At 51.5% G+C, this 25795-nt stretch overlaps 17 protein-coding genes across 17 annotated transcripts; 10 read left to right on the top strand and 7 right to left on the bottom strand.

Moving 5' to 3' along the window:
* Nucleotides 1-208: 208 nt before the first annotated feature.
* BCR37DRAFT_343574 (SNF2 family N-terminal domain-containing protein) lies at nucleotides 209-3721 on the top strand (the record flags this gene model as incomplete). Its single annotated transcript, XM_040867514.1, has 2 exons — nucleotides 209-2438; nucleotides 2481-3721. 2 exons carry the CDS (start codon nucleotides 209-211, stop codon nucleotides 3719-3721), a joined length of 3471 nt encoding a protein of 1156 aa, XP_040727747.1.
* BCR37DRAFT_376169 (exocyst complex component Sec15) lies at nucleotides 3714-6492 on the bottom strand. Its single transcript, XM_040868546.1, has 3 exons — nucleotides 6435-6492; nucleotides 3884-6390; nucleotides 3714-3840 (listed from the first exon to the last, which is right to left on the bottom strand). The coding sequence occupies exons 1-2, from the start codon at nucleotides 6456-6458 to the stop codon at nucleotides 4150-4152; spliced, it is 2265 nt and encodes a 754-aa protein (XP_040727745.1). The 5' UTR covers nucleotides 6459-6492; the 3' UTR covers nucleotides 3714-3840; nucleotides 3884-4149.
* BCR37DRAFT_390620 (uncharacterized protein) lies at nucleotides 3785-4061 on the bottom strand (the record flags this gene model as incomplete). The annotated part of the gene is made up of 2 exons (XM_040870885.1): nucleotides 3785-3840; nucleotides 3884-4061. The coding sequence occupies 2 exons, from the start codon at nucleotides 4059-4061 to the stop codon at nucleotides 3785-3787; spliced, it is 234 nt and encodes a 77-aa protein (XP_040727746.1).
* Nucleotides 6493-6619: 127 nt separating the features above from the next.
* Nucleotides 6620-7135, top strand: BCR37DRAFT_343546 (transport protein particle subunit bet5; the record flags this gene model as incomplete). The annotated part of the gene is made up of 2 exons (XM_040867512.1): nucleotides 6620-6977; nucleotides 7056-7135. 2 exons carry the CDS (start codon nucleotides 6620-6622, stop codon nucleotides 7133-7135), a joined length of 438 nt encoding a protein of 145 aa, XP_040727744.1.
* A 1263-nt stretch (nucleotides 7136-8398) lies between these two features.
* On the top strand, nucleotides 8399-9258 carry BCR37DRAFT_376167 (uncharacterized protein). Its single transcript, XM_040868545.1, has one exon. The coding sequence runs from the start codon at nucleotides 8566-8568 to the stop codon at nucleotides 9223-9225; it is 660 nt and encodes a 219-aa protein (XP_040727743.1). The 5' UTR covers nucleotides 8399-8565; the 3' UTR covers nucleotides 9226-9258.
* Nucleotides 9259-9277: 19 nt separating this feature from the next.
* Nucleotides 9278-9706, bottom strand: BCR37DRAFT_343293 (mediator complex, subunit Med21; the record flags this gene model as incomplete). The annotated part of the gene is made up of 1 exon (XM_040867491.1): nucleotides 9278-9706. The coding sequence occupies one exon, from the start codon at nucleotides 9704-9706 to the stop codon at nucleotides 9278-9280; it is 429 nt and encodes a 142-aa protein (XP_040727742.1).
* A 100-nt stretch (nucleotides 9707-9806) lies between these two features.
* On the top strand, nucleotides 9807-11848 carry BCR37DRAFT_128332 (Sec1 family protein). Its single transcript, XM_040866049.1, has one exon. It carries the CDS (start codon nucleotides 9847-9849, stop codon nucleotides 11569-11571), a length of 1725 nt encoding a protein of 574 aa, XP_040727741.1. The 5' UTR covers nucleotides 9807-9846; the 3' UTR covers nucleotides 11572-11848.
* Nucleotides 11698-12144, top strand: BCR37DRAFT_343141 (transmembrane protein 6/97; the record flags this gene model as incomplete). The annotated part of the gene is made up of 1 exon (XM_040867481.1): nucleotides 11698-12144. A coding segment is annotated over one exon (447 nt), but the record flags the coding sequence as incomplete, so codon positions are not given.
* A 99-nt stretch (nucleotides 12145-12243) lies between these two features.
* Nucleotides 12244-13179, top strand: BCR37DRAFT_337826 (uncharacterized protein; the record flags this gene model as incomplete). Its single annotated transcript, XM_040867281.1, has 1 exon — nucleotides 12244-13179. A coding segment is annotated over one exon (936 nt), but the record flags the coding sequence as incomplete, so codon positions are not given.
* A 39-nt stretch (nucleotides 13180-13218) lies between these two features.
* Nucleotides 13219-16534, bottom strand: BCR37DRAFT_376163 (P-loop containing nucleoside triphosphate hydrolase protein). Its single transcript, XM_040868544.1, has one exon. It carries the CDS (start codon nucleotides 16479-16481, stop codon nucleotides 13275-13277), a length of 3207 nt encoding a protein of 1068 aa, XP_040727738.1. The 5' UTR covers nucleotides 16482-16534; the 3' UTR covers nucleotides 13219-13274.
* Nucleotides 16535-16649: 115 nt separating this feature from the next.
* Nucleotides 16650-16944, top strand: BCR37DRAFT_390612 (uncharacterized protein; the record flags this gene model as incomplete). Its single annotated transcript, XM_040870884.1, has 2 exons — nucleotides 16650-16799; nucleotides 16852-16944. 2 exons carry the CDS (start codon nucleotides 16650-16652, stop codon nucleotides 16942-16944), a joined length of 243 nt encoding a protein of 80 aa, XP_040727737.1.
* On the bottom strand, nucleotides 16668-18957 carry BCR37DRAFT_376160 (uncharacterized protein). Its single transcript, XM_040868543.1, has one exon. The coding sequence runs from the start codon at nucleotides 18653-18655 to the stop codon at nucleotides 16985-16987; it is 1671 nt and encodes a 556-aa protein (XP_040727736.1). The 5' UTR covers nucleotides 18656-18957; the 3' UTR covers nucleotides 16668-16984.
* Nucleotides 18839-19723, bottom strand: BCR37DRAFT_390610 (uncharacterized protein; the record flags this gene model as incomplete). Its single annotated transcript, XM_040870883.1, has 1 exon — nucleotides 18839-19723. One exon carries the CDS (start codon nucleotides 19721-19723, stop codon nucleotides 18839-18841), a length of 885 nt encoding a protein of 294 aa, XP_040727735.1.
* A 49-nt stretch (nucleotides 19724-19772) lies between these two features.
* BCR37DRAFT_127874 (cullin protein) lies at nucleotides 19773-22251 on the bottom strand. Its single transcript, XM_040866046.1, has 2 exons — nucleotides 22038-22251; nucleotides 19773-21993 (listed from the first exon to the last, which is right to left on the bottom strand). The coding sequence occupies exons 1-2, from the start codon at nucleotides 22175-22177 to the stop codon at nucleotides 19848-19850; spliced, it is 2286 nt and encodes a 761-aa protein (XP_040727734.1). The 5' UTR covers nucleotides 22178-22251; the 3' UTR covers nucleotides 19773-19847.
* On the top strand, nucleotides 22017-23316 carry BCR37DRAFT_128234 (uncharacterized protein). Its single transcript, XM_040866048.1, has one exon. It carries the CDS (start codon nucleotides 22412-22414, stop codon nucleotides 23105-23107), a length of 696 nt encoding a protein of 231 aa, XP_040727733.1. The 5' UTR covers nucleotides 22017-22411; the 3' UTR covers nucleotides 23108-23316.
* Nucleotides 23317-23525: 209 nt separating this feature from the next.
* On the top strand, nucleotides 23526-24422 carry BCR37DRAFT_385339 (uncharacterized protein; the record flags this gene model as incomplete). Its single annotated transcript, XM_040870340.1, has 1 exon — nucleotides 23526-24422. One exon carries the CDS (start codon nucleotides 23526-23528, stop codon nucleotides 24420-24422), a length of 897 nt encoding a protein of 298 aa, XP_040727732.1.
* A 233-nt stretch (nucleotides 24423-24655) lies between these two features.
* On the top strand, nucleotides 24656-25791 carry BCR37DRAFT_128008 (uncharacterized protein). Its single transcript, XM_040866047.1, has one exon. The coding sequence runs from the start codon at nucleotides 24889-24891 to the stop codon at nucleotides 25612-25614; it is 726 nt and encodes a 241-aa protein (XP_040727731.1). The 5' UTR covers nucleotides 24656-24888; the 3' UTR covers nucleotides 25615-25791.
* Nucleotides 25792-25795: the final 4 nt, after the last annotated feature.

The raw sequence follows: 25795 nt of genomic DNA, 5'->3' as shown, positions 1-25795 counted from the left end.
GGACAAGTTGCACGACATCTTCACCCGATACAAGCTGCTCTTGTCTCAAGGTGCTACCGAGCATGATAATCCCGAACTGGCACAGCTCTCCAATATACTGCGGATGGTACAGGCGCGCAGTCAACAACAGCAACAGCATAGACGTCAATCCAGCGAGCAAGAGACAACGATGAGCGAGGAACAGGTTGCTCTCCTCAAGAATCAAATTATGGCCTTCAAGCTACTCAACAAAAATCTGCCTGTTCCTGCGAGCATACAACATGCCATCTTCTCGAATCTGGCCGATGATGGACCCACTGATCCGCGGGATTTGTTGAATGAATTGACCTACGCCGAGCACAGTGACCGCCAAAACCGTCCACTTGTTCCAGCACTTTTGCCGAGCGGAGTCGACTTTGAAGCCATCGCAACCTCAAGGGAAGCTGCCATCAACAACCGTATTGTTTCAAGAATGTCGGAGCTTGAGCTTCTGCCGAGCAATGTGGATGCTTTCGCCTTCAAGACTGAGAGTGATGCAAAGCTCCGCTTGCTGATTGAGTACAAGTCACTCAAACTACTCACAAAGCAAAAACAGATGCGAGAGTCTATGCTGCATGCACTTCCTTCCTTCATGACCCTTGCAGCTACTCACAATCGTGCCGGCTACCGTCGCATTAAGACACAAAATCTGAGAGAGTCACGCCTCACTGATTCTATGGAACGACAACAGAGGACTGAGCGTGAGCGTCGTGAGAAGCAAAAGCAACTCGACTACCTGACTGGTATCACAGCTCATGCTGCAGCCGTTGCACAGGATGCGCAAGCGACCCGAGCAAAGGCACAAAAGCTCGGCCGAGGTGTTCTGGCGTATCACTCTTACATCGAGAAGGAGGAGCAGCGACGTATTGAGCGTAATGCGAAGCAGCGTCTCCAGGCACTCAAAGCAGACGATGAGGAAGCCTACATGGCGCTCATTGATCAAGCCAAGGACACGCGTATTACGCATCTTCTCAAGCAGACCAACACTTACCTCGATTCGCTCGCAGAAGCCGTCAAACAGCAGCAAGGTCACAACCGCACGCTGGGTCCTGGCGAGTCAGAGCGCGACGAAAAGGAAGGTAAGGAAGAGGGCACGACAGCCGAGGAAGCACAGGAACTGGACTATTACCAAATTGCACACAAGATCCAAGAAACTATCCTGGAGCAGCCGCGCATATTGGTTGGTGGCACATTGAAGGAGTATCAGCTCAAGGGTTTGCAATGGATGATTTCGCTATACAACAACAGACTCAACGGTATCCTTGCCGATGAAATGGGTCTCGGAAAGACCATCCAGACGATCTCGCTCATTACTTTCTTGATTGAGAAGAAGAAGCAGGATGGCCCATTCCTGGTCATCGTGCCGCTCTCGACTCTGACCAACTGGACGCTAGAATTTGAAAAATGGGCGCCGAGTGTGCACAAGATTGTGTACAAGGGAGCGCCGTCCACCAGACGACAACTTGCTACAGGGGTGCGCCAAGGCGCCTTCCAAGTGCTGCTCACAACTTTCGAGTACATCATCAAGGATCGTCCAATCTTGTCCAAAATCAAATGGCTGCATATGATTATTGACGAGGGACACCGCATGAAGAATGCCAACTCCAAGCTTTCCAACACGCTCGTTACTTATTACAACACCAAGTATCGTCTGATTCTGACGGGTACCCCGCTCCAGAATAACCTGCCCGAACTCTGGGCACTGCTCAACTTTGTCTTGCCCAAAATTTTCAACTCGGTCAAGTCCTTTGATGAGTGGTTCAATACGCCCTTCGCAAATACAGGAGGCCAAGATAAGATGGAGCTGTCCGAGGAAGAGTCGCTTCTCGTTATTCGCCGTCTTCACAAGGTTCTTCGACCATTCTTGCTCCGTCGTCTCAAGAAGGATGTCGAGAAGGATCTTCCAGACAAGGTTGAGAATGTCATCAAGTGTCCACTCTCTTCTTTGCAAAAGAAGCTCTATGACCAGATGAAGAAGCATGGCATGCTCTTTGTCAGCGATGACGGCAGCAAAGGCGGCAAGGCCCAGGGCATCAAAGGATTGAATAACACCCTCATGCAGTTGCGTAAAATTTGCAACCATCCTTTTGTCTTTGAAGACGTCGAGAGGTCGATTGTGCCTGAAGGTGGCAACAATGACCAGCTTTGGCGTGTGGCAGGCAAATTCGAGCTTCTCGATCGCATCTTGCCGAAATTCAAGCGCACTGGACATCGAGTCCTCATGTTCTTCCAAATGACGCAGATCATGAACATCATGGAGGACTTTTTGCATTTCCGCGGGCACAAGTACATGCGTCTCGATGGTTCTACAAAGGCAGACGATCGTTCCGCAATGCTCAAGGACTTCAATCACCCAGAGAGTGACTACTTCATTTTCCTGCTATCTACGCGCGCAGGCGGTCTGGGATTGAACTTGCAAAGTATGTGAATCTCCACAATGTCTCTATTGTGCTAATAAACAGCTGCTGATACTGTCATTATCTACGACTCTGACTGGAACCCTCATCAGGATTTGCAGGCTCAAGATCGTGCGCATCGTATTGGACAGACCAAGGAGGTGCGCATCTTGCGACTCATCACCGACAAGTCCATCGAGGAATCAATTCTTGCGCGTGCTCAGTATAAGCTTGATATCGACGGCAAGGTCATTCAGGCGGGAAAGTTTGACAACAAGTCGACCGCTGAGGAGCGCGAAGCCTTCTTGCGAAGCTTGCTTGATAGTGATCCTGCTGCGGATGCTGAAGCAGAGCCCGAAGAAGAAGAAGAGCAAGATGATGAGCTCAACGAGATCATTGCTCGTAATGATGATGAGTTGCGACTGTTCAAGCAGATGGATGTAGATCGAGACATCATGTCTCCCTATGGTCCTACAAAAGCGCTCCCTCGACTCATGTCTGACAAGGAATTACCAGATGTCTATCATCAAGAGGACCACGCTGTGGCAGAAGACTTTTTCGCTATTGGCGATGCTGGCAAGCGAGAGCGCAAAGAGGCAAATTACGATGATGGTCTCACAGAGGAGGAATGGACGCGCGCTGTGGACGAAGGTGAAGACCCAGCAGAACTCATTTCGCGCCGTCGTCGGAAGCCCAAGTCGGGCGCCACGACAGGTGAGGTCTCTGGTGCAACAAGTCCTGTGCCAAGCAGTACGGGCTCCATCAAGAAGCGCAATCGACACTCGCGCGCTGCTTCTATTGATCCAGAATCTACACCACGCAAGCGTATCAGAACAACGGCAGGCCCGGGTCCCTCAGCATTGAGCCAGCAGTCCGTATCGACTGCAGCAAGGGGCGCGATGCAGAAAATTTTCATGACTTGCTTGCATGCACTCGATGACCTGGTCGCTGACGACGGCCATGGTCGTACTGATGTCTTTATTGTGTTGCCGCAACGCAAGGAGTATCCGAGCTACTACACACTGATCAAAAGGCCGATCAGTCTGACGCAAATCAAGCGCAAGGTCAAGCGGGAGCAGTACGACTCTGTACATGCATTCCGAGCGGACTTTGAGCTCATGTTTGCAAATGCGCGTGCGTTCAATGAGGAAGGCTCGTGGATTGTGCAGGATGCCGTGGTGCTGGAGGAAGCTCTCAAAGCAAAACTAGAGTCGATGGCGCCTGGCGGCAATGTTGATTTGGGTATTGTGGACAGTATGGCAGAACCATCAGACAGTGGCAGTGATCACATGGAGGATTCTGAGTAGCCTCAGATAGTAGAAAACGAGGTAATTGATTCGTGTACTTGCATGAACATATACTTGACTTGACTATTCGCCACGCGTCTCGTAGGATCCACCCTCGCCTTCATGCAGCTTCTCCTTGGCTACAATCGTTAGCAAGGCCCGACCACGATCAGGCAGACTCACCTTCCTTGCTCATGTGCCGCTCGAGGACACGCTTGTCGGGGGTACCATCCATCTTCAAGCCACCATGTTTCGTAGGCTCATAGTTGCCGTGCATTTCCCTGTTCTTGTTTGGGTTGTCGCCGACCGAGGCCGACTGCGTTGGATCTTCAGCATATCCGGGTCCTGAGTGACGGGTCATCTTGGTGAAGCAGAGCAAGAAGATACTGCACGGGTCTCTATATAGCTGCGCCGCGTGATCTCGATTGCGACAAGGCGTCATGTCTACATCATCGGCGCAAACCAGACAAGGCAGTTTCGATCTCTTGACGACGGGCGCGCGTCGCAGAGTCAAGCGGCATATACCCGATCGCGCTCAACAGCCGCTCAAGTAGCTGAATAGCAGTATTGATTTTAACACGACCATACTTTTTCTGGCGTGTCGCTGGGTCGCACATTTCAGACGGCCGCTGCGATTGCACAAGCGCAATCAACTGCCGTATTTCGCCAAAGTGATCGGCTGTCTCGAGCACTGGATCGTCGAGTGACGCAACAAAATCTTCGAGATGCCGGATGTCGAGGGAGAAGTTCTCGATTGCTGGTTCTGTCATCTTGCGAATCGAGGGCGATGTGAAAAGCTGAAGTAGCTCATTTGCGAGATGATCGAGTGCATCAAAGTAGACAAATGACTTGATCTGTGGTGGCAGATGAACAAGCTTGCTATCTGATGTAGCACGCAGGAATGCAACTGTTTCTTGAACGTAGTCTGACGGCTCGTGCTGCACAAAGGATGTATTCCAGTCATAGTCTGCAGTGCCAAGGGACTGATCCACTGATTCATTGACGAGCTCAAAGATGCGCTTCTCAGCAGCCTTCGACGTGATGCGGAATTGCTCACTGGCTGATAGCTGTAGCTTTGTGGAATTTGCATTTAGAATGCGGTTTAGCTCGAGGCAGGCACCCTCAAAGTACTCGAGATTGATGTTCATCTGAACGACCTGCTCGAGTCTTTGCTTGGGCAGTTTCGAGAGCAGGATTTGATTGACAGAGTCGACTAGCAGGTCGTCGAGTGATTTTCGGAGCAGTTCTTCCACTTGATCGCTGCGCGTGAGCTCATCAGCATAGGCATGAAACTCCTCGATGAAATTGCGCAGCTCGATACATGCGAGTGGGTAGATTTGACTGAAGGGGAACATGGTTGGGAATGTGAGAGAGTCGACGCTGACGGGCGGCGCAAAGAAGAGAATGTCTGCAATCTGTTTGTAGTCGGAGACTTTGTTCACCCGCATAGGAAGATAGAGGTCATCCTCTGCGATTGTCTCGAATTCAACAATGAATTTGCGTTTGAGGGCATCAGCGTAGCCTTCGAAGAGGGAGAGCATAAAGTCGTTGAGAGGCGAGAGATCCAAGTCGTAGCCTTCGAGTGTGTGTATGAAGGTGAACATGGTGGTTCGCATCTGCAAGATAGCAGCTGGGTCAAGATGCTCAGCTGCTTTCAATGACTGCACCAGCGAAGCGACCAGGCTCTGCCAAATTATATCCACATCTTCCTTTGTCCTGAAGGGTGTCGTCTTTGCCATGATTGTATGCTCAATAATGGTGAAGCCAGCCACGTCATGAAGCAGACTCTGCACTGCATTCATGTCATGCATCGCGACTGGTGCTAGTAAGAGATCCTTCTGTGTCTGACGGTCCTCTGAATACTGCCGCTTGAAGGTTGCTGCGCTACCGAGCTCTCCAAAGAGATGCATGCACTCAAACAGTGGAACAAGATCCACCTCGACAGTATCGTTGTGGAGGGGTTCAAAATCACCTTGCTCATTGAGAGTCAGCTCGATGGGTGAGTGTAGCCTAGCAAACTTGAGAGATGGATTCCGCTCCGTGTGATCGCGCCAGCGCTGTTGCCGACGTAGTGTTTCTTCCAAGGCACACTGTCCCACGAGCCGCGATTTCTCCCTAATGTCCAGCATCCAAGCGCGTAGTTTCGCCATGACGGCATCTTCTATCGATGCTTTGAGCGTTGGTATGCTGCGCTCGATGAGACCAGTCAGTTGATAGCCACTGACCTCCTTGAGTCTGTTGCGCTGTAGATCGTCCAGGGCGCGAAGAGCAGCGTAGAAGCGCTTGCCCTCAACAAGCTCCTTGATGCGATTCGTTGCATTTAGTACCTTGAGACATGCTTCTATCGCTTTGCAAGCTTCATCAACATTTCGTCGTACAATACGCGTCTCGAGAACCTCTTTTCGACGTTCCAAAAGTGCCTTGCCAGAGTCCTGCAGTTCCTCATTTAAGCTGAGTACTTGCGCCTTGAGATCAGACGTGCCTTGCCGTACGCGCAACAGCTTCTCAACAGATGCGACAAAGATGTTGTGGTGTTCATTACAGGTTTCTTCAATCTCTGCTTCCTTCTGTCGCGCAAGCTGTTCAATCTCGCCAAGGAGGGTGTCTTCTTGGTTATGAATACACGCGTTGCGGATGAGCGGCGCTAACTGTTCGAGGTTTTCGTTGTCGCTGCGGGATGTACCGATGACCTGTAGGTTAGCATGCTAGTAGAGACGTCAGACTTGTCTTGTACCTGCTGTATCTGCGATGCGAGCATGATAGTCGCATATGGATGGTGGTGTCGGTGGTTGTGTTGTGTTTGTGTGATGAAGCAGCGACCTGGACCACGACCAACTGCCACCAGCTATTGCTTATTGCTTATTGCTCGCTTCTGTGCTTATAGAGCCAGATCCTATTGATCCTGAGGCTGGCCTTGCTATGATCTATGCATTCCACCTCTTCAATCGACAGTGCGAGCCCGTCTACACAAAGCAATGGCGAACAAGTGTATCGACTCTCTCGCGTGCAGACCTCAACAAGCTGCTCTTTGGCACCATCTTCTCCCTGCGGAATCTCATCCGCAAGCTCTCTCCCACGGGACAAGACGGCTTCTTCAGTTACAGAACAGACGCCTACCGCTGTCACGTCCTAGAAACACCGTCCCTATTACGCTTCGTCCTCATCACGAGTCCTGAGGTCGAAGGAACGCAGATGCTGCCTGTCCTAAGAAGTATCTACGAATCACTCTACACGGAATATGTCGTCAAGAACCCCTTGTCCCTGCGAGACCTAGGTGGTTCACTGAAAGACCTCCAAACGGCAGGCCTCGAAAATGACGAGCAACCAAAACGAAAGCATGTCCAAAATCAACAAGCACTCGGCGAACAGGTCGTTGGGTGCGAGCTGTTTGTGCTTGCCCTGGACCAATTCATCATGACCTTGCCAACCTACTAGTCCATCTGGAAGCTGGTAAACATGCGGGCACTGAAACCATCGAGTTCCGGGATACTGTTGATGGCTTCCATATAAGCGCCATCCACCAAATCGCCATTCTCTGATGTTTGCGCGAGATACTGCGCTTCACGCGTCATGACGGGCAAGATGTTGGCAACACGCATCTTCTCACGCGCTCCAAAGGCGCGCTTGACTTTATGCTCCAAGAGCCCCGTAACACCTGCATCAAGACATCGACTCACAAGCAATGCCGCTTCATGCGAATCCAACTCTCGTGCCGATTCATCGAGTAATTGTCGCAGATCCTCTGGAATCTCCTGTAGTTCTGGACTTGCCAGTTTGCAAATCTCCAATTCTTCAGCAGAACCACGACCCGGCAAGACGTGGGCGAGCCAGTTGTAGTGGTCATCGCCTGTTCCATTGTACTCAATCATACTTCGCACGCGCGATGTCAGCAGTCTGAGTTGCGAAAGGGTCATTTCCTCGCGCACTTCGAGTCTGGAGAAGACTTCAGTGACGCAGACTTGGACGCGCTGGACAACGCCACGCCAGCCGCGGTTGAGGAGGAACCAAACGAATGTCATGTAGCGCCTGTTGAGTAGCATCGTTTCTTCAGTCATGGCGTCTTCGTCGTCTTCATCATCTGATGTTGCATCGCGTAGTCGGATACGTGCTTCGCCGTCTTCTGCAATGACGGAGAGAACGCTGTTGACGTAGTTGCTGCGGCCAACCAGGTTGAGCTGAACGCGTGTCAGGATGACCAGCAGCGCAATACAGTAGTAAAGTGAAAAGATACGCGTAATGCTGGTGATTTTGATGTCGTTCCAGAGATCGAGCTTTGAGCGCCTGCCTACTTGCATGGTGCTGTGCGTCAAATCACTGAAGCCGGAGCGGATACTGGCCGTGTCATCCATTAGGCTGACTGGCCCACCCACACTGTTGCCTTGTTCACCCACAGACGACGCATTGGTAGAGCGGCCTTGCTTCTGGGCCTGCAACTCTGCCGTGATGCTCTCGACCTTGAGTTCCTCCAAGATCTTCCCACTCAGCTCTGGTAGGAATGCAACGACATTGAGGGTCGCATCGCGTTGATTCTGAGTGAATCTGCGCTTGAGATTCTCCTTGGCCTGTCGCTCGTCGCTGGCCCGTTCGGAGATGTCTCTGAGTTTTGCGGTTGTGTAGGCATACGCGTAATAAATGCTGGCTGTGACGAAGCCGAGAGTGAGGAGCTTCTTCCTGTGCCTGCGGAGGAAGTCGCGGACCATCTTGCTCGTGTCTGTCTGCTGCTGACACAGTCTCCGGGCTCAAGCTTCTCCTTCCCTAGCTGGCTCTATACACTAGGTAGTAGTGACTAGTATAAAGCCTTCTGTTGTCGTGCGGGGAGAAGAAGGCAGCAGACACCGCAACCACCACCAGCTACATGTGACAGCATGGCCTCCTCCCTGCGCATACACGCATGCGACCTGCTCCAGGCACAGGATGCAGTCAGGGCCCTCCTCCATACAATCCTCTTCCACCGTCTCTTTGGCCAAGTCGTTCCCAAGCAACTTGATATTCTCGACGTACCCGTCCCTGCCGTCGATGACCCACACGTCGAAGCGCTCGTGGATGAGCGCGCCGCTGCGTATGTCAAGGCACTCAGAGCAGCGCATACACAAGCAACAAGCGCTGCAAGTCACAGCAACAGCCACGTTGCGCGTGGCAGTATGCCAGTCTTGGCGATAGAGTTCTACGAGAAGCGTACACGCAAAGGCTGGTTCCTAGGCAGGGCAGAGGAGCAAGTGTGTTGGGATAGCTGGCAGATTGCAATCGATTCATTGACGTCGCCTTCACGACCAGGCGATGCGCAGCGACGTGCATTGGCACAGACGATAGAGCAATGCATGATGCAAGTCATCCAGACCGTCAATGAGCGCAACGATGCGTATATCCCGCCGATACCATACAACGAGGGCAACAACGCCAACCCGTTCCCGTACGTGATTGAGGTGCGCTCAGCTGGCCAGCAAGGCGAGTCTGTGGGTCTTGGGCTGGAGGGAGCACCCAGCGCTGCAGCCGCACAAGCAGAGGGGGAAGGCTGGTTCCGATAGAGATGATGTAGATGAACACGATTCACGACCATGCTTTCCTTCATGACTCCCTTCAGGCCTCATCTCCGGCTGTCCTCATGCGTATAGTACAATCAAGAATTACCGCTTCTGTCTGTGCTTGTAATGCTTCTCTTTCCTTGAGTACCTCATGATGCCGTGCTTCGACAACACGTAGTGTCTCCTCCAATGCGGCAACGCGCTGTATCTGCTCTGCTTCAGTGCTTGTCAAGCCAGGCAACGCCTGTACCAGCTGCTCAATTTGCTTCACCTGACCGACAATATCGCGCGCTAGTTCCTGCTGGTTCGCTTTGAATGTCGCTGGCTCATCTCGTTCTGGTTGGACTTTGAGATCTGGCGGGCGAGCCATGACATCGTCGGGGAAGGCGAGGTAGTCGTGCTTTGTATTGAGGTAGAACAAGGCCGAGTACATCTCCTTGCCGAGCATGTCGACTGCATCTTGTAGCTGTGTACATATATCCATGCTGCAGCTCTAGGTCCTGCTAGTCCCTAGCCAGCACGCTAGACTCAAGCTCGTCGCCGGTCAAGTGTTGTTGTAGGGATGGTCGCGACCGGAACACGCACCCGTCATACCGACCACGACAACGCGACACAGCTTAGGCCATGGACGTCGTCGCAGCGGCCCAATCCTATGTTGGCAAGCTGCTTGCACAGCCGGGGATCAAGGTGCTTCTGCTAGATGAAGAGACGACACGGATCCTCTCCCTCATCTCCACCCAGTCTGCCCTCCTCGAGCATGAAGTCTACCTTACAGATCGCCTCCGTAACCCATCGCGCGAGCGTATGAAGCATCTCGCCTGCATTGTGCTCTGTCGCCCAACAAGTCTTAATGTCTCTGCACTCGCCAATGAGCTTGCAGACCCGCGCTATGGGTCCTACTACATCACTTTCACCAACATCCTGAGCAAAACATTCCTTGAGCAGCTCGCAGAAGCAGACAAGCTGGAGCGCGTCAAGGGTGTTTATGAGCATTATCTGGACTATAGTGCCATTAATGCAGACTTTTATACGCTGTCGACTCAACCACAGGCTGCAACAACGCGGATATATGGTGATGCGCCACAGACTTGGAACGACGAAGCGCTTATGCGGTGTACGGAAGGACTGGCTGCTGTCTTGCTGTCGCTCAAAAAGAAGCCAACGATTCGTTATGCGCGCAACTCGCCACTCGCGAAACAACTAGCTATGCAGATGGACCAATTGGCTGAACGCGAGGAGAAGCTATTTGAATTTAGCAGGAACGATACACCGCCCATCTTACTGTTGCTTGATCGCAAGAATGACCCCGTCACGCCACTCTTGACGCAATGGACGTATCAAGCGATGGTGCATGATCACCTAGGGATACGCAATGGCCGTGTATCTCTTGCGCATGTCGATGGCATCCGGCCTGAACTCAAGGAAATTGTCCTGACAACAGAAGGAGACCCATTCTACATGAGTAACATGTTTCTTAACTTCGGAGACCTGGGTAGCGCTGTCAAGGAGTACGTCGAGACTTATCAAACACGCACCAATACAAACAAGAAGCTTGACTCATTGGCAGACATGAAAAAGTTCATTGAGGATTACCCAGAGTTTCGCAAGCTGTCAGGAAATGTCTCAAAGCATGTCGCTCTCATGTCAGAGCTCAGCAAATCGGTTGGGGAGAATAACTTGCTGGATGTCAGTGAGCTGGAACAATCTCTAGCAACCGCAGATAACCACACCGCAGATCTCAAACAGCTACAAAGATTGCTCATGCTTCCCTCTGTTCCCGCTGTCAACAAGCTACGGCTGGTCTTGCTTTACGCTTTGAGGTATGAGCAACATGCACAAAACGCAACAGGCCCTTTGCAAGGCATGCTCAAGGAAGCTGGACTTTCGCAAGAGGTGGATGCCGTGGATCTCCTCCTAGGCACAGCTGGTGCTTCCCAACGGCAAGAACCACTTTATGCATCTGGAGACCTTTTCAGTAAAGCACGAAGCGGCATCAAAGGCTTGCAGGGCATTGAAAATGTCTACACCCAACATCGTCCGCTTCTTGAATCGCAACTGCTCAACTTATCCAAGGGCAAACTCTCATCGCATGATTATCCAGGATTGAGCTCTCTATCAAGAGATAAGCCACAGGATGTGATTGTTTGCATGATAGGCGGTGCGACATATGCGGAAGCCAAAGTCGTTCGGGACCTGAATACACAGGTGCCTGGTTGTCGCTTTGTACTGGGCGGAACAACAATTCCGAGTGCGAGTGATTTTGTGAGTGGGCTGTTGCAGGATGGCGCGAGCTGGTCTGGTGCGGGTCGGGCGAGTGCCAAGGGTAGATTAGCATCCAGACGGCCGTAGAGCTGTCGACCTCCTCTCCCATGAAGTTGCTGCTGCTCTCCCATCTGAATCGCGATTTTGACTTTCAAGCTGCTGCGAGCCTGCGACATCACGAGGTGACAGCTTCTGGACGAGTGCAAGCAGAGCATGAAGCGGGCGGCCTGGACATGGCTAGACTGGACAACTTACCTCTTCTGCCTCTCTCATATCCCAGCGACCTTGTTCGTTGACCTGACGCCCATCTACCCTGACATTGCACTCCTGCGGCCGCTGCAATGGCTGCGTTCTTGGTACCTTAGCACTTTTGCCGACCCGCTGATGGGTGGACAGAGCTATCCTGGTGCTTGGTTCAAGTGTTTTCTATGGATTGAGGGGATATTCCAGCTGCCGGTTTGCATTCTGCTCGTATGGGCATATCATCGCGAACAACAGGACGCGACTTGGGCGCGTTTGCTGGTGGGTTTGTACAGCATACAAGTGGCTACCTCCACGATTGCCTCGTTGGCGGAAATTTTCGCATTCGACACCATTACGCTCAGGCAGAAGCTTGCCCTGTGCTCCATGTTTTGGCCGTATGTCGCCGTCCCTGTCGTCATGGGTCTTGGACACATGTATCGTCTGCTGCGTCAAGAGCAAGTGACAGCTCATGAGCTAGCCTACTTGCGCATACGAAAGCAACAGAGCCGCACTATCTTGTTGACAGGTGCTAACAGCGGCGTTGGATTTGGCTGTGTACAGCGGATTCTCGACCATTGCCGTCCTGCACTCCTCTGCAAAGATCTCAAGCTTATACTCATCTTGACTGTTCGCAGCAAAGCCAAAGCCGACTCCATCATCGATCGCCTGACAAAAGAGATTGAACAATTTGGAGAACAGCTACACATTCAATTCGAAATGCTCGACTTGGTAAGCATCTCGTCCACTGAAGCGCTTTGTAAGCGTCTTCAGAAACAGCACATTGATTCCTGCATCTTCAATGCCGGCATGTCTGATCTAGAGCGATTCGACCTAGGAATGTTTGCGAAGCAACTCTTGACCGCCCCCATAGCAGCACTGTCAACGCCAAACTACAATATTCAACGAATCGGTGGAAAGACTGCAGATGGATATGGTGTTGCGTTTCAAGCCAACCTGCTCAGCCACTACTACCTCTCCAAACGACTTGCAGGGTCTATTGATTCCATTGTTTGGATGTCGAGCTTGGAAGCCACAGCAAAGGCGTTTGATCCGGAAGACTTGCAAGCGTTGACGCACGCACACGCATATGAATCATCGAAGCGACTCATGGATGTGCTGTACACAACTGTGCTTAAGCAAAAGGGCCATTTCCTTGTACATCCAGGCTTTTGTGCGACCAACATTGTGAGCACTGTACTTCCAACCTACTTGCCACTTGGTCTTGTTCAAGCTGCATGGCAAGGATGTTTCTATGCTTTGATGTATCTAGGCAGTCAGTGGCATGTCGCCTCTGCATATAATGGTGCCTATGCAGCATCGACCCTCGCTACATCTTTCTTGCTTGAGGTAGATGCGTCTCGCTATGTCGGCAAAAAGATGGGCAGTGCTGGGGACCGCCTAGGTCAGCTCCGTCTCGCGCCAACACACATGGATCCCATCACGGCAGCGGAAGCAGCTGCTATTGCAAGACTTGATCAAATGGCGGAAAAGCTTCTGCCGAAATAAAAGATTATTACCTTTCGCTATACATATTCGACAAGAAGTCGTCAGTCATCATTCACCCAGCGTGTTCCCTGCAGGACCTGTGTACGTTTGACGGCCGGCAACATCCAGTCTCGACGACCACTCCCAGCGACCCCAATTCTCGGCACAACGTAGACTTCTCTGCGCCGACGATTCTGCGCAATGGGCAGCATGGTAGGTGGTGGATAATCCAACGGTGTACCAAACTTGAGTAATGGCGTACCTTGCGCTGCAGCCAGCAAGACCTCTTCATCAATTGGACACAAGACTTGTAAACGCATGGGCGATTGCTTCTCATCGCCGTCTTCAGTCAAGGTGCCTGACGCAGCTTGGGTGAGCTGCGCATACAGCACAAATTCCGGTGCTTCAGGGAGCTTTCGGAATGTGTAGCAGGCTGGATGCGCAAATGCAATATTGTCTGGACTCCCATCAATGGGTACAAGTGGCGCATACGGTGCTTTGAGCAAATTGCCGCGGACAGCTTTGGCGGAAGGCGCTTCAAGTCTTGCCACTTGGTCAATGAATCCGGCAGTCAAGATCTGCTTCAACAAGTGCTTTTGCGCACTTGTCGGTGGTTTGAGGCGGAGCGTTGATGAGATGGCGTTCTTACCCAATAAGGTATTCACCAGGCGTGTGAGTTGTAAGCGTAGCTTGCACACCTCCTCCGCAGCCTTGTGTCGAACGAAAAACTCGCGGCAAAAGTCCTTCTTGTCGGACGCATAGTCGTATGCGCAGACGGCAGCGAGAGATCGCCAAACATCTCCGGCGTAGTCAAATTGGCCCGATAGCTGGTTCATAGCACGCCCATAAGCTTGCTTCGCCTCATTACGCTCGTCTGCTTCGCCTTCCACGTTGTCTTGTCGTGAGAAGAGCTCACCTACCGATAAAGCAGAGACAAGTGCAATGACATAGGCTAGTAGACCTGGCTGTTGATTGCCAAGCACGAGCATCTTGCCAAATCTTGGTGTGAGTGGGAACAGCGACATGGTTCTGCCAATCTCTGTAATGGTCATTGGGTCAGTCGTCGTTTTGCCCGTGCGCAATGCACCAAGGACATGTAGTAATTTCTCAGCCTGTGAGAGTGCCTGCCTGTCTGGCGCTGTGGGAAAGGGGAAATTGACAATGGTATGGATGTTCATGCTTTTCATCTGCAAGACGACGCCTTCAATTGGAACCTGCAGAATTTCTGGTGCAGCATGCTGAACAAATTGATCGCCGTACACGGCAGCTGAGAAGAGGCGATAACAGTGCCCAGGTCCTGTTCGTCCAGCACGACCTGAACGCTGGTCAGCGGAGGCCTTTGAGATCCAGCCAACCTGAAAAGACTGAACGCGACCATCAAACACCTTTTCTTTAGCTCGTCCCGAATCGACCACATAGCGGATACCAGGAATCGTCAGCGACGTTTCTGCTACATTGGTGGCGAGGATAATTTGGCAGGTTTGTGCGGGCACTGGCTCAAAAATTCTCATCTGTTCAGTCGTAGGCAGAAGCGAGTAGAGTGGAAGGATCTGGACGTGCTTCATAGTCTTCAAATCCTTTGCTAATGCCTTGTCTTGCTCTGTCTCCTCGATATCAGACAAGTCGGAATCGCCATCGTAATCGTCGGCCGATGGCGCATCAATCTCAAAATCCTCCGTTTCCAGCATAATCTCTTCTGGCTGCAACTTGACCTGCGTCTTATTAACAAAAGACTTGGCTTTTGATCCAAACTTTTCCTGCAAGAGTCTGGCGCACTGTTCAATCTCTTGTTGACCAGTTAAAAAGACCAGGATACCACCAGGTGGTAGCTTGTCATGGATCTTGACAACCTTGCTACATGCCTCCTCCACATAACTCGACATTTCTGTGCGTCTTGAAAAGTGGATGCCGACTGGATGTTGCCTGGCTTCAATGGACAAGATTGGAGGCGGCACTGCAAAAAGCCTCGTGTTGTTTGCAAAGTCAGACACACGGAGCGTGGCACTCATGATGACCAGTCGTAGTGGCGATGCCGTATCCTTTCGCAGTCGAATGACCCGCGAGAGGACGCCAATGAGGATATCTGTGTTGATGGACCGTTCATGCGCTTCGTCAATGATGAGAATTTGATACTTGCTCAGCGTCAAGTCGAGAGCAAGCTCTCGCAAAAGCACACCATCCGTCATGAATTTGATTTGCGTACTTGCCTTGACGTTGGAATCGAATCTGATTTGGTAGCCAACAGCTGCTCCACGATCACCGAGTTCAGCAGCAACGCGACGAGCCATGCTCACAGCGGCAACTCGACGTGGTTGCGTTACACCAATCCCAGTGAATCCAGCTTCAAAGAGAAATTGTGGTACCTGTGTGGTCTTTCCGGAACCTGTTGCACCAGAGATGATGACTGTTGAATGGGTCTTGATCTTCTCAACAATCTCTTGCTCATGTGCAAATGCTGGTAAGAGGGCTCTTGACTCTTCTAGGTCAGTAGGCCTAGTCACAAGAACAGGCGTTAGGTCTGGAGCTGCCAAATCGCTAATATCGTTAGGCTCCGGCGATCGCGACGCTCTTCTGGGAGTGTGTTTATAGTCTGTTGGGGCAGACAGAACTTGATTCTGTGGTTTCATATCAGTCTGTTCGAGAGCCCATTCTTTGAATGTCGTAGACTCTGTGGCCTCCTCTATCCCTGAGCTCACTGATTGGGCTTCGTCTTCAGATGAAGAGGTTGCCTCAGAGCCTTCAGACGAATCGCCCTCGTCCGATGATACCCCAGTTTTCCTCCGCTTCTCCTCTTCTAGCTTTGCTCGCCAATTGTACTTGAGCGCAGGTCGCTTTCGCTTCTTGCTGATAGTTACAACCGCCGCTTTTGAAAAACCACTCTGATTCGGGGCAATCTTTTCAGGCTTTTCTGTTTTCAGGTAGGATTCGTCTTCACTGGGAGAAGACTCTTCCGATTCGCTGCCACTGAAGCCAGCAAAGGGCTCAAAGGATTCCTTCTTTTGTTGCCCCTTGGTGCGCTTGAGCATTCTCGAAGAAGCCATGCCCTCACTCTTTTCCTGCTTACTCAGGATCCCCATCAGCTTGACCTTTTCATCATCCCGTAGCTTTCGCTCGATATACTTGTCAAGGCGCTTCTGCTTCTTGCTCTTTGGCACCACTTCCGGTTCGTCATTGTGTCTGCCATGGCGCCGTGCATTGCGCAAAGCCTGTTGCTTGGCAAGCATGCCTGCGCGCGCCTTGTCATTGTAGCGTGCTTTCTTGGGCGGCATCTGTAGCTGCAGGCCACACTATCTTCTCGGCAAGCCACTAGCTACGGCCATGTATTGATGTCTGTCGCGTCTTGTCCTTTAAATTTCAGCTTTGTCGCACGGGGCGGGGTCGAGGCCACAAAGTCAACGAGTCAACATCAAAGGACAAGAGACAACTCGCTAGACACCATGCATCCGCCCCTCTCAGAGCACAAGCATCCAGGCTGCTACGACCTCATTCTTGCTCTCGAAGAATGCCATAAAGCAGGTCTCTGGGCCAAATTCGGTGGGGCATGCAATGAACACAAGGAAGCCCTGACGCTCTGTCTACGTGCTGAGGTGAGCATATTCCCATTCATTATCTAGATGGACGCATCGCTCACATACGCAGCGACTTGCCAACCAGAGAGAAAATCAACGCAAGGCCAAGGCGAGAAATGCAAAAGCACAGGCAGCCTGGAAAGTCATTGATGACGAATCTTAAGAAATGAAAGACTACAATTTGGTATTGAAATATGTTGCCCTCAGAAGACGACTGAAGGTTGCCGACTGTCGCGTCCAATGGAGCCCAAAAAGGCAAGTTGAAGGGGCTGGAATGCAGCAGTGTCGAGGAACACACCTTGTCGCCGACGGCGCTTCTCGCTTCTTGCACAGTCGATGCTCTTCGTGGGTGTGCAGTGACTAAGCGTTGAGCGATTCCAAGTAGAGGCCAGCAAAGGTGGCGAACGCAGTTGGATGCTACTACTGTCATGTAGGCTGCGAACCGAAGACGACGGTAACACTGTTTGCGGCACACAGTCATGCTCAAAGCTTGCTAGTCGCTTTTGTGGGACCCGGGGTGTACCTGGTGACATCGGCAAAGGCGGCAGATCATCATCTAATCGGGCGCTTGTCAGGAGGCGTGGCTTGCTCATTTGTAGCGGCCTTGTACCATCAATCGCTTTTGCCACCGTTTCACTTTCGACAAGACTGCCGTCCAAAATGCGTTCTTTCTTCTCGGCCTCTGCCGCTTCGAACCGTCTTGCTCTTCTGCGCCGTGCACGTTCCGCAATTGCAACTCTTGATGGCGTCTTGAGTGTTGGTCGGCCTGCTTTGAGATTTGGCTTGTTGCATTTCGTTTCGAGCTGTCTGTACGAGATGAGCCTGTTGAGTGGAATTAGAGCATCTTCGAGCGTGGCCAGTCCTGTTTCCATTCTAGCTGCGGGACCATCAACCGCAACAGCTACACTTTTGACGAGATTGGGCGGTGGCGACGGCGGCGAGTCACATGGAAGGTCTTCCTCCAAAATTGGATCCAGTACGCTCTGCCTGAGATGTGTCGAGCGCATGCACGACCGTTCAAAGGCAATACCCACAGCTGGCTTCTCAACCGAGACAGGGGATTGTGTCAAGGTTTGTGCCCAGCGTTCAACGGCTTCTTCGAGTGAATCATCCAGGATATCTGGCAACGCGGGCAGACTCCGTGTGCGCCTCAGATCTAGCCTTGGAGGCGGTGGACGCAGGTCAATCGGTAATGAGCGAAAGGTGACCATAGGAGGCGAACCAAGTACTTCAGCAGAGACTTGTTCGAGTTCTCTGAGCTGTACAGACAGTCGTTGAATTGCCTCTCTGTATGAGACTTCATCCAGCATCTCAACATCTGGCTCTGGGTTGAATGGCACTGTTCGCATATCAAAGCGCTGATCTGCTTCATGCACCGAGGTTCTCGCCAAGGCAGCCACCATCCTTGCCAGTTCTATCGTTCCAAAACTTCCTGCTGACGAGTCAGCTGCATGCTCCTTCGAGAGTCTGCTCAGAGCGGCACATAGCGACAAGAGTGTCTGGTCAGCATCAAGAGCTCCAGTATAGTCTGGTCCCGTCACGCGACGAGCAAGCATGAGGAAGATATCCTTCTGTCTCATGGGCGGCGAAGGAACAACAGTTGGTGAGAAGCAAGGAAACCATCGCATGGCTCTATCTAGTCTGCGCTTCTTGATCTGCTTGTATGCGCCTGATTGACGTCTGGGCAGTGTCTCTTGCGGAGCGCATGGCCTCGGTTTTGCAGATGCATGAGCTTTGCGTATGCGCGGCTTCAGGGAAGCACGTTGCTGGGAGACAGGTAGTCTCTTGCCGGAGTACAATACTGTTCGCGGTGCGGGACTGGGCGATGCCGCGTAGAAGGAGCGAGTGCGTCTGTGCCTCGTCTTGATGGTCATCTGTGCAGAGAGAGTAAGCCAAAAAGCAGAGCCTGCTGCAAATACTCAGTATTAGTAGGATGTAGCAAGTAGGAAGTGGATTCAGGGTGTCGTCGTCGTCGTTGCTATCAAAGCTCAAGGTTTAAGTTCATCAACAGTCTATCGCAGCATCAGCATCAATATCGTCGTCTCTTCTTCGTCATCTCACTTGCTGGAGACAGCTCCAGTCGCAAGATGCCCGGCATGCACAGTACCGCTCGTTTCCATTGCCACCGTCCCAGCGACCTTGCCCGCGCCAGACGCTGTGGTCCTTGCCTCTTGGGCAAGCTTGACACCTTCCTCACCGTGTGTCTGGCGCACTTGCGCATCTATAGCCTTGGCTGCCGCTGATCCGACCGTCTCGGCACCTTCGCCGACGCCGTTGCTTAGAATCTGTCCAGCCTCAGCAACATCCTTGGCTGTGTCCACCGCTTCTCGTCTGACCGTTCCTTCTGCCGCATGACTCGCATCATCAATCGCCCCGCGTGTACCCAAGGATTCGCCAAGAAGGCTGCCAAAGCTCTGTACAGACTTACCCAGCCAACTAGAGACCTTTTGTGCCTGTATGCTCAATGCTTTGGCACCTTCTGCTGATCGCTCACTGACGAAGTGCGTCGTCTCGCTAAAACGAGTATTGCCACGCACCGTGCCGAGTCCAGAGCGTGCAAATCCAGAGAGAGAGTCAGCAGCTTGTCCTGCAATGCGACCAATTGTCCGTGCAAGCTGGTCGGCATCAGCTTGTGGACCAGTCAGCATGTACCCTGCATCCACCAGAATACGCTCGAACGCCTCGAGTTCTGCCTCTGTCGTCTCCTTGGCAACATCGATGCGAATCGTCAGGTCAGCTGCATCGCTCTTGATGACGAGCACAAAGGCACCATCGTCGGTTGTCCCGGCAATGGTGTCTGACTTGAGGGTCACTGCAAATGTCTCGCCGATGCGCAGCAAGAGAGTGGATTCTTCGATTTCTTCTAGGTACAAGGCACCCTCTGCGAGCGGAAACGTGTCTGCCGCGACGACCTGAACGGCCTTGACCTGTTCCAGCTTCATATGAGGATTTGTTCTTGTCGTGTGTAGATGCGTGGTGACTATAAATCCAAAAGACGCTCGAGGATGATGCAATCACGCTACGGTACGACATGAAAATGCTAAGGGGAACAAGTCATGAATGAAGTCAAGCCAGGTAAGAGTACATATCCTTCGCATCGCCCTCCGCCCGCTCGATATAATCACGCTCCAACAATCCATCAATCGACTTCTTGATGTCTGAAATTTTGGGCTGGAAGCGCGACTTGAGCTGATTGATGGTCTCCTGAACCAACAAAGTATGCTTCATCTGCTTTCGCGCCTTCATAATGCGCACAATGGCACTCTCGATCATGTGTTTCCGGTCACCCTCGATATGCTTGTGTGTGTCGTCTGATTCTTGCTTTTGCTCCGACTTGATGGGCAGATTCAAGTTGATCCTCAGCTTCTTGTTCTTGAAGTTGGTGTTGAGCGAATAGCGTTGACCGTCGGTCTCGGAGAGCAAGAGTACTTTCGCCTTGACGAGAATGCCGAGTGCACCATCGAGCTGATCCTTCGCGGTGATGCCTGTGATGGCCTGCAACTCGGTATAAGTCAAGCTCAAGGTCGTGTTGTATGCCATCAAGATTGCAAGCTGGTAGGTGGACACTTGGAAAGTGTACTTTGAAGGTAGGTAGTTGACCTTGATATCAGCCTTGCTATGCTGCCATAGCCATTGCAGCTTTCGTCCATTGTGCGTGAAATCGTAGTACATGGCAAACTGTTCAACAGTCTTGAGCAGCGCCTCAGGGATGAGGAACTCTGTGGTCGGCGCATAAAGTGGCCATGAACCGGACTGGAGAACCTTGAAGTCGGCATCCACCACTGCTGGTGCATCTTCGTCCTTTTGTGCGAGGTAAGTCCTGAATGTATCTTGATGCTCCCTCGACGTCGTAATGTCTCCAAACATCCGCTGCAGCTTCTTTGTATATTCGACTCCGCAGGCTTCTTTGAGCTTTGATAGCATGGACGCCTCTGCATCATCTGAGTTCGACAAGTCATTTACTAGGCGTCGAGACAGTTGTCGTGTGTAAAATTTGATGAAGACATCCTTGTCTTCGACGTACTTGAAGACCGTCATGACATCTTGCAGAACAGCCTCCACCTCTTGCTCATCCGGATTCTTGGCAGACTTTTTGAGCAGACCATCGCAGTACTTGGAAAGCAGTTCTGGTGACTTGGCGCTGGTAAAGCCACAAGCCTTGTTGCGGTTCATAAATTCACCACAAGCCTTGTCGAGAGATTTAACAAAGTCAGAGTCAGAGTTGAAGGCACGCTCAATCAGACCATTATAGGCTGTGTGGACTGTGAGCAAAGCATTGACGTAAGCTTTTGGCTCAACATTTTCGACATCCGGGCAATTCTTCTCAACAGAGGCGAGACCAGTCTTGCGCACATGCTCTTCGAAGGCCTTCCGCATAGGATCCAGTCCTTTTGCAATGCGACCGAGCAACTTGTACATCCGCTGCATGTCGTCTTGCCGATCGTGTTCGATAAGGTCCGGAAATGCCTGCTGGAGTACCTCTGCATGTGCTGCAATCAAGGCCTGATCGCATGCCGCCATGAGCTTGCTCGTACTTGAAACGTGCAGGTAGAGTTCGACCCGGCCTTCTTCCTCCTTAATACGTGCCTCAGCCTTTTTCATGTAATCCGGTACGGACAATTCCGCTATAGCAGCCGCAGACTCTTGTTCGTAAAACTTGCTAGTCTCAGCAATGAAGGGAACATGGAAGAATTGCTGGTAGACGTCGAGGGTCGACTTTCCGGGATCAGTTTCGTCGAGGCCCAACAAGACGTACGAGTCAACGACGTGCTTGATGAGCGAGCTCTCCACAACCATTCCCGACCGCTGCCGACGAATCAGTTTGAGCACTTCTGTCATAATCTCAGCTTGTAGATCATCAAACACAATCGATTTCCATAGAACCAGACAAAATGTGTAGACATCGTGCATATTCGTCCGTCCCTCATCGAGCTCGCGTTTGACCCAGTTGCGATTGAGATAGCGAAAGATGTGGTGGATGAAGCCAGCTGAGACTGTGAAGTCTTGCCATTTCCTGGTATAGAACTGCAACAATGCCTCACCTGTATGTGCCTTTGCTGCTCTCGCAATATGGCCAAGGTGCAGTTTTACGTATTCCTTGAGCAAGTCATACAGCTCTGCACCCATCAAGTGTGCACCACGAGAACCTGCACTACTTCCCGCGTCCCCAAAGCGTTGCATTTTGTTTTGCGTGCAGTAATTGTAGATGATGCTGCATTGTTAGTCTGACTGCATGAATAGCTGTAGTCCATTTACGTGTAGAGTTCCATGTAACGCGCCGGTTGCATGCCTTGATTGAGGGACACCATGATTTGCGCGACACCTTCCTCAAGCGCAGCCCAGGTAGACGCGAGGTCGTCTGCTCTCGGCATGCCTGGCCTCTGGGCAGCTGGCATCTTTGCTAGGGGTCGTACTGACTCAGACTCTGGTGGCGGTTTGTGTGGTCGAGCCTCATCTCTGCAATTGCGTCGCGTTCAGACTCGAGACCTCAACAGCACACCAAGTACAACACTGGGCAAGCTGTAGTAGAGGGCCAGGGAAGCAGATTCCCGTATCAAGCTACCACGGCCTGGATTCTGTACTCTGCTTTATTCCAGCTTCTTTGACGCATCGCACACCCAAGACATGTCATGAAGTTCTCTTTGCTCTCTTTTCGGCTCTTTCAGCTCTGTAATGTTATCTATACATTTACAATCATCGAAGTGTACGTGTTCAGACCAGGCATACCTATCCTCGGCATGCACACCATTGCTCTGGCGGCACTGATCTTTCTGACAGTCAATGTGCTCAAGCTTCGCAATTGGACAGACAGCAGCTATATTCTTGCAGTTGCCTGCTTCATGTTTTGGACGCCGGTCATGAGCGAGCGATTTCTCCTCTACTTGAAGTATCGAGCAATGGAAATCTTGCGCTGGGTGCCCTCTACCGATATTGTAGGCGATGCGACTTTCAAAACAAGCTTTGAATTACTTGACGATGGCCTTTATCGGCTAAAGGTCCTGGCGAGCTCAAGCTTAGAAGGGCCAGTTGCAGACCATGTCTCTATCATGTCAAAAGCCGAGGTGCATAGGATCTACTGGAAACTGGTAGACGCCAGTTACACAGGCACTCGCTATAAAGCCCCTGGCGCCACGCTTTTGAGAATCCTCGCATCGCCCTTCAATTTAGGCCAAGCATTACAGCGTCACTTGCTCAACCCTCTGCTATGGCGTATGATTGGCGACAAGGCTATGGCAAATACCCCGATGCTTGTCATGATCAGTGTGCCGATTGCATGGTTTATTCTGGCAAGACAGCAGTTCAATCAAGCGCCACGCGCCAATTGATGCATGTACCTCTTTGCAGGAAAGACCGATCTTTTACTAGGCTTGGTTCTGCCTGGACGAGATCTGCTACTCGAAAAGTTCGGCAGCTTGCGGTGTCTACCTGCCGTGAGAAGGGCTTCATGAGAGTGCAGCGCAGACGGTTACAAATTGATCGGTGGTAGAAGAGTCAGTGTACTCAACAATATCCGGCAGCCAGCCGTACGACACAGACACGCCAGTGCAAAGGAGAAGCTGTCTGGAAGCACTTTTCTGATGTAGAATTCCAAAGTGGCAGCCCATCTGATTAATAAAGCAGTCGTGACTCACTCTGACTCACCAACGACGACGGTACTCTCCCATACATCCAGCGCTCCTCTACAGCTACAAAGCATCTCGCTACTGTCACTTGCTGACCACACACAAGACAAGGCAGTTGAACATGATCAGCTTCCGCTGCTTCCAATTGTTTCATTTGCTTACCCTCTTCATCATCTGGGAGGCCTGGTATTGGCGCATTGGGCCCCGAGCATCATACCCCCTAGCATCATACTCTTTCATTCTGTCCATGGGTGTACCTACCTACCTCCTTATTCATGTCGTCGCTGCCAAGGACATGAACCACCTCGGTTTCCTGTACCGACGCTTTTTACCCGGGTATTGGCTACGCCTGGTCACGGACAAGAAGTTCGCATTTGCCGAATATCGCGTACGCGAGGCTTTGAATTGGATGCCAGAAGTCGATGTCATTGGATATGATTGGTTTCAAATGAGCTTCGAGAAGATAGAGGGTGGCGACATCAGCATTTCGCTCACAAACGTCTCGCGTCCACTAGTCATGGCAGCCCTGGGTACCAATAATACGTCCACGACTGCGCAGAACGTTGAAGCCTTCCTGAGTTCCAACAAAACCCGTCTACTCAGCGCAGCAGATGGACAAGAGATATACTGGCGTATGATAGACCTCTTCTACACTGGTACCAGATACAGAGAGTTGGCAAAGAATCTCATACAATGCCTGCCGCTTCAGCAGCACATCAAGAGCGCTCACCACTGGCTCTTGAAAGTCCCGTTGAATTCCAGATACAAAGAATTGGCTAAAGATGTCCTGCCATACCTGCCTTCCCAGCAATACGTTGAGAGCGCTGCTCACTGGCTCCTTAGAGACTCGTCGTATCGGAGAAACGCAGTCAAGCTTGTTCTTTTCGTCCAACTTCCGTTCAGCTACTTTGAACCAGCAATCAATGACGACGTCGTGCTACAGGATCCGGATGATTACGCACGCATGCTCGGCTGTGTCCAGCGACTCTTCCGTCGCGTGGTGCGAAGAGTTGTGTAGGCAAGGTTGGATCTGTGTAGAGCGGGATCCTTTGTGGCGACTGGCCTTTTCACAATTTACCTGCGCAATGGCCATTACATCAAGATCTGTTTTAGCTCGTGCTGTTCGTGTCGGCATTTCATACAGCCTAAGTCTTCTTTGCATAGTCTGATGAGCGATTTGCATGTTCCCCTGAGCGTGTTTGTGTGAAGGATTCATGCGAATGCAGCGCTGACCCTTACGGATTTATCGGGAGTAGAAGAGTCAGTATACTCAACAATATCCGACAGCCAGCCGTACATTACGGACTCGCCAGTGCAAAGAAGGAGCTGTCTGGAAGCACTTTTTTTGTATCGAATTCCAAAGTGGCAGCCCATCTGACCGATGCAGCAGTCGTGACTCACTCTGACTCTGCCTGGTCCTCGACAGCTACAAAGCGTCTTGCTGCTGTCAATCGCTATCATCACACAAGGTAGAGCAGCTGAAGATGTTTGCCTTCAGAGTGCTCCAAGTCTATCAGCTGCTTGCCCTCGTTCTGATACTGGAGTCATGGTATTGGCGCATAGGGCCTATGGCAAGCTACAAGCTCACCCTCCTCATGAGCATTCCGACATACTCCCTAGTCCATGTCTTCACAGCCAAAAATATGGATGATCTTGGTTTCTTACACCGCCACGTTCTACCCAACATCTGGCTAAGTATCGTTGCGGACAAGAAGTTCGCCTTTGCCGAATATCGCGTCCGCGAGGTTTTCAACTGGATGCCAGCTGCCGATAACATTGGATATGATTGGTTTAACATGAGCTTTGAGAAGACGGTTGATGGTGATATCAGCGTGAGGCTTACAAACATCTCTCGTCCACTAGCCATGGCGATCTTGGGCACCGATCATACGTCCACGTCTTGGCAAGATGTCGAAGCATTCCCGTGTTCTGATCAACCCTGTCTATTCAGCTCATTCGACGGTCAGAAATTATATTGGCAAACGGTGGATATATTCTGCACTGGTACAAGATACAAAGAGTTGGCAAGGAAGCTCCTACCATACCTGCCTACCCAGCAGCGCGTTGAGAGCGTTGCCCGCTGGCTTTTCAAGGACGGAACTGCACTAGGACACGCGGCCAAGCTTTCTCTGCTCCACTTGACACTAGGGAATCTGGATTGGTGGACACAATTGCTGGACATCTTAGCAGGTCGAGTTGACTCGCTATGAAGAATGATCCTGGATAGCGACTGGCTGTTTACAATTCGTTTGCGCGGTGACCTTTACCTTGAGGTTTGTTTTAGCTTGTGCCGCTCGTCTCGGCATTTCATAGAGCCTTAGTCTTCTTTACATGGTCCGACGAGCGATTCGCCAATTCCCCTGAGCGCAGTTGTGTCAAGGTCCCATCTCG

Source organism: Protomyces lactucae-debilis, assembly GCF_002105105.1.
Source record: "Protomyces lactucae-debilis strain 12-1054 chromosome Unknown BCR37scaffold_2, whole genome shotgun sequence".
Lineage (NCBI taxonomy): Eukaryota > Fungi > Ascomycota > Taphrinomycetes > Taphrinales > Protomycetaceae > Protomyces > Protomyces lactucae-debilis.
This window is presented reverse-complemented; position numbering and strand designations above follow the sequence as displayed.